Source organism: Notothenia coriiceps, unplaced genomic scaffold (genome assembly GCF_000735185.1).
Source record: "Notothenia coriiceps isolate Sejong01 unplaced genomic scaffold, NC01 NC01_scaffold00035195, whole genome shotgun sequence".
NCBI lineage: Eukaryota > Metazoa > Chordata > Actinopteri > Perciformes > Nototheniidae > Notothenia > Notothenia coriiceps.
In genome coordinates, this window is record NW_011367896.1 from 30,186 (window position 1) to 35,959 (window position 5,774).

The 5,774-nt window shown below is 40.0% G+C and overlaps 1 protein-coding gene across 1 annotated transcript; it reads right to left on the reverse strand.

Annotated features, from left to right (window-relative positions):
- Nucleotides 1–531: 531 nt before the first annotated feature.
- On the reverse strand, nt 532–4,620 carry neurod1 (neuronal differentiation 1). Its single transcript, XM_010791103.1, has 4 exons — nt 4,534–4,620; nt 2,664–2,915; nt 1,942–2,171; nt 532–1,632 (listed from the first exon to the last, which is right to left on the reverse strand). Exons 2-4 carry the CDS (start codon nt 2,891–2,893, stop codon nt 1,073–1,075), a joined length of 1,020 nt encoding a protein of 339 aa, XP_010789405.1. The 5' UTR covers nt 2,894–2,915; nt 4,534–4,620; the 3' UTR covers nt 532–1,072.
- Nucleotides 4,621–5,774: the final 1,154 nt, after the last annotated feature.

Consider the following 5,774-nt stretch of genomic DNA (forward strand, 5'->3'; position numbering starts at 1 on the left):
TAACCCTGTTGTCTCATAAAAACGTAATCTCCAACACGTCAATCTTGACATATTCTTGTTTAAGCTGATAGTGTGATAGATTAGAATACACATCAGTTTTAAATAGACCAGTAATATAATACTGTAAGTAGAGGGAGTTTAAGTACAGTAAAGTGTTACTCAGGTGAATGTTATGTCAATGCACTAATTGAATTATCAATGTATCTTAAAAGCAGAAACCCATGGATGGATCAGCCAGTCCATTGTTGATTTTTTGGGAAATGAAATGCTTGGTCTGTACAGTGGCAGTAATAAGCATCCTGGAGACTGACAACAATATATGTAATATATTACCTGACTGCTTAGATTTTCCACCGTTTTTCCTGCATAAATATGTTATTTAGACAGAAGTGAATTGAGCAAAATGTAACTGCAGAAACTGGTTATGTAAGTAAACTGAACTGAACCAACACGTTCTTATATTGACATCCGGGCAGGATCCAATTGGAGTTCTGCTGCGTTGTTGCTGATAAACAGAGACTCTCAGATAAATGACATTGAATTCCTTTTATTAAAAGGCCTTTATAAACATCTATCTTATAAAATATGAACAAAAGTCACATGAAATGTTGACAGAATACTACAGGAACGTTATAAAAAGCAAAAAGTAAAAAGCACATGAAAACTTTGGCCCAATTTCCAGCTCAAAGCCAACTTACATACAGACCCAAAAATAGAGAAATCTTTATTCTTTCAACATTTGGAATTATCAGCTGAGCGTTGCTCAGATTTGAACAAAATTGCATAGTTTCCACCAGATTATTGCTTATTGATTATTTTTGAGTGATAATATGGAAAACAAAGAGACATTCAGAGAGTGTCTCCTGCAGGATGAAGAGCTACACAGAAGGTTACATCATCAACATGACATCGCCATCAGCGCCCTCATGATGAGGAGTTGTAGAGCCTGACACAGAATGAAAGAAGAGAAAAAATAAAAGACAGCTATGAAATGATAGACATACACAGAACTGTCTGTCTGTCCATATAACTGTCTCTCTGGTCAGCTCTCTGTCCTCTGTCCTCCTCTTCCTCAGGACTCGTGGAAGATGGCATTCAGCTGGGCGTTCATCATCCGCTCATGGTGAGAGTGTCCATCAAAGCCCATCAGCCCGTCCACCTGCAGCTCACTGCACCGCGGGTTGGACCCCTCACTGCCATAGAGGGCAGGGTGACCCCCAGCTCCTGCGGCCCCATAATGTACGTTGAAGGAGAAACTCTTGTCGTAGTCAGCACCAGCGACAGTCTCGTGCTTGAAGGACGCAAAGTTCCCGTTGATGCTGAGCGGAGGGCTGAGAGGCGGGTCAAACGACGGACCCTCTGATACCAGGACGCCATCGAAGAAGGGCTCCAGCGGGTAGGGTTGTTGACCTTTGACCTGGTGGAAGATGTGTGAGGGCTCCATGGTGCCGTAGGGCGGGCTGGGCAGGCCGGCCGTCAGCCCAGGGCTCTGGTAAGAGTAATGTCCAGGATAGGTGGCAGCGCCAGGTGGGGGGAGGTGAACCGATGGTTCGGACATCTGTTCAGGGAGAAAAGTCCGAGGATTCAGCTGAAGGCAGCCCGCCACCAGGTTAGTAGTCGGCTGAGACAGACCTGAGAAAGGGACAAAAATCAGTCAATACCGATATATCATCTGGTAAAGAGATAAGCATCGCTATTCTCGCTACTAGCTTACTGGTGAATTTTGTTATACACAAATATACTCATTTTGTTCTAACGCCCAAGGATACTTTTTATGCAAAAGGGGGCGCTATGAGAAATTCCTATCTTAATTTGAATTTGGTGAGTGTCACTGGTTGAGACCACATATTTATAATATCCCCCTTATGTTATTTTAACACAAACACTGTCTCTAGTTCTAGCTCAACCCAGCCCATTCTGATACAATAAGATGACGCTGACCTTTGCAAAGTGCCTGGACGAAGCTCATGAGGTCAGGTGCCTTGCCGGATCGCAGGATCTCACTGAGGGCCCAGATGTAGTTCTTGGCAAGGCGGAGTGTCTCGATTTTGGAAAGTTTCTGGGTTTTCGAGTAACAAGGGACAATTTTCCGCAGACCTTCCAGAGCATCGTTTAACCCGTGCATGCGGTTCCTCTCCCGAGCGTTAGCTTTCATCCGACGGACTTTAAACCTGCAGAAAAACAAAGCAGATTAAATGTTAGTCCTGTTTTCAAATATCACACATAAAATCACATCATGTCATTCATATCACAGAAAATATGTCCAGATTGAGACGGATGGAAATCAACATTTAGTCTCAGGAGGGCAAGTGGAGAAGATCTAAGTCCTCTCGGTAATAAAGCACTGGTGCGATGTTCCCATTTAAACAAAATCTCAGATCCACAAATAAGTTCTTTATGGTTCTGTTTTGGAACCAACATTTTGCAGCCTGCTTGGTTACATTTCAACCCAGATTCCAGGAAGGATGATTTTCATTACATTAGTGCACTGTGTCTGATTATGTATAGGGGTACAATTTCCCCAAATCTACTGACCACAATCCTGTTCCTCAGAGGATGAACCCTCTACATTTGAATGAACATGTGATTCCCCTCTAGCGCCCCCTCAGGACAAACATATTTGTGCATTTTGGCTGATAATATTTTTTTTCTATCTTATTTACCTCTGAACACGAGCCTTCGTCATCTTCTTCTTCTTTGGACCTCGTCTCTTGGGTTTGTTCTCTCCATCCTCCTCCTCCTCTTCCTCCTCACCATCATCCTCCTCGTCTTCATCCTCCAGGTTAAGGAGGCTGTCCTCCTCTTCCTCTCCTCCTTCTTCTGAGGGGCTTTGAGGCTCCTGCTGCTCCTCCGACCCCACCGACTCCTGCTCTTCCTGCAGAGACCTGGTCATGATGCTGATTCTCTGTGTGAGACTAGAGAATGAATATGCTCATTAGAAAACAATTAAAAACTCATTATCACTTAATCTCTGTAGGCTCATTAATAGAAACAGAATTAAACTGCCCATTAAGGGAGTTATAATATAAAAATGACTCTCTGTTTTTAAGGCTTTTATACATTATGTAGTAAAAGGTATCAATAACAGCTCCAGTTCCCAATGTATATAATTCTAATATGGTTTAATATTTTTTCACATATTTTTTGACATTGCTACAAACTCAATTGTGTGATCAAACTCGTGTTTGGCAGTTGATTTTTGCAATATCTTGATTTATAAGATAAACCCAGAATGCATCTGTTATTTTACAAATACAAATAGTCATAACCACGAGACCAGACAGCTCTAACTTCCAGCTGTTGAAGGCAATCCTCGGTGAGCATGCTGTGCAGCTTTTATTTTCTTCTAAATAAAATGGCAGAAAACCAATATTAAATTGAGCTGCTGTTTGTGAGGCCTATAAGTTAAGCTGCTTTTAGGGTTTCTTTAAAAATGCTGTAAAGCTCTCGCTATGATATTATTTTTATACGAAAATAAAAATAATTGCAGGTTTAAATCTTAAATGATCAGGCTTTCTGATACGTATTAAATTGCGTATTCAAGTATAGGCTGATTATTCGTATATAACAGGCTTATATTGGCCTATACGGAGTAGACGGCATAATTCAGTCAGTAGCATCAACTGTATTATAAATAACTCAAGTTTAAAGTGATTTAGACCAAATCACACATTTACCAACATATACGACCTTTAGATATATGATTTAAGAATAAAATCCACAAACGGTTATAAAACAGAATTCATATAGGAAACGGACTATACCGAAATAACCCTTAATACAGTTTAGATATAATACAATGTATAAATCTGCATCTCTGGTAAATCAAATAATAATTGTATCTATTCGAAAGGGGAAGAAAAAATCAAGTCCGTTTTAAATATCCAGTTTTCATATTAAAAGTGGAATATTTAGGCGAAAAACGTCTGAAAACACGACTTCAACGTTGATTAAAAGTAGATCCTGCTAAAAGATTAGGAAAACATCTATTATTATTATTATTATTATCATAAATGTCTCCTTCCCGTTTTCCAAAGACTGCTCCAGTAAATGTTGCAGACTAACAGGTGGTGAAAAACCGAATATAAAAAGACGAAACAAATTTGTCAAGCAAAATAAAAAATAACAAAATAAAAGACCCCCCAAAAATGCGTTTTTAAAATGAAATTGTATATTTAATTTCAGAAAAGGAGAATAGACTGACGGCAACCCCATCTGTATGATTTTAGGAATGATTGAACAGTCTACAAATATAGACGCTGAAATAACTAAAGAAAGAGAGAAAAACGAATCAGAATTGAGGAAATAACGAATATTGGTTTTATTTTTTAGGTATGAGGCGAGCCAACGACTACTAACTGAATAAATCGCTGTTAATTGTTCTCTGTTTTAAATTATCATTAATATATAATTCATTTGGTATAAATATTTAATCAGATGTATCGTCCTTAAGGAAGAACCAAACAGAGGATGAATTGATCATTAAAGGTAGGCTACAAGTTATTACTCTTTATAATAAATAATAAAACCTACCTGTTGTAAGAAGCTGATGGTCAGATCACATGCATCCCGCGCGCTCTAGTGCTTGTCCGAGCGTAACTGTGCGTGATCTGCGCTGAGATTTCTGAGGTGTGTGAGTGGGAGGATGCTGTTTTTATACTCAGCATCCCAAACACACACACACACACACACACACACACACACACACACACACACACACACACACACACACCGAACACATACACACACGGGCATGGAGGGTAATTAGCATATCGATGCCACGCCCTCCCGGCACGCGCCATATGGTGTGCACGTCATTAAAACGGCCCCGGGGATCACGTGACAAATCTTCCATTTGTATCAGCCAAGGCGCCCTCTCTCTCTCTCTCTCTCTCTCTCTCTTTTTGTGAGGAAAAATGACCATCTGTCGCCACATTAAACCACGCATGCGCATCAGATATCCTTCTTGAAATGGAAGGTGTGATCATTATATTGACAGTTGAGTCTGTAAAGGTTAATCACTATTGTTGCTAAGATAAGGCGATGATGACAATATATAATATAACCAGGTCTGATTGTAATGCATCCTGGGTGAAATTACACATATTAGTATACCTTTGGTTGTTGTAAGTTCAGGTGTCAACTTGAGTCCCCCAGCGGACACCTGAATCAGCTGACCTACAAATAAGAAATCCACAAATGTGAGGTACAAAAATTGGTGCGTTTCGTTGGATTTGATTAAATCCACAAAAGACAAACCAGCAGGAAGTGATTACAAATGTGCACAATCTAATTGATCCACAAATGCTTATATTCCACTTAATGGTTTCCCATGAGATGTAATAGGCTACAGACAATCCTTCGTCCCCAGAGGATGAATCCTGATAACTTTGATGATCCCATGGCTTTTCTGTCGTGCCACAAGCAGGTCAGTCTTTTTGGTTGAATTGCTGTTTCATTCACATTCATATTCCCTGATTGTATTAACCTTCATTATCTTTTAATAACTTTGCCTCTAGAGCCAGCATCAGGCCAACTGTTTTAGACCAATCTACAACAACTATTGTATGGATTGCTGCAAACTTTGGTACACAAACTTTGGTGCTCCCTTTACTTTTTTCGAACAAAGCTAATTCTACCAAAACCCCGATAAAATCCCATTGACTTTGAGAACAGGGGTGCAAACCTGCTTACTTTTACTGGTGTTAAAGACTCATTCCTGCACCACTCATGGTCCAATGGGGGACTTTCCCTCTCTTTCAGCATTCATTATC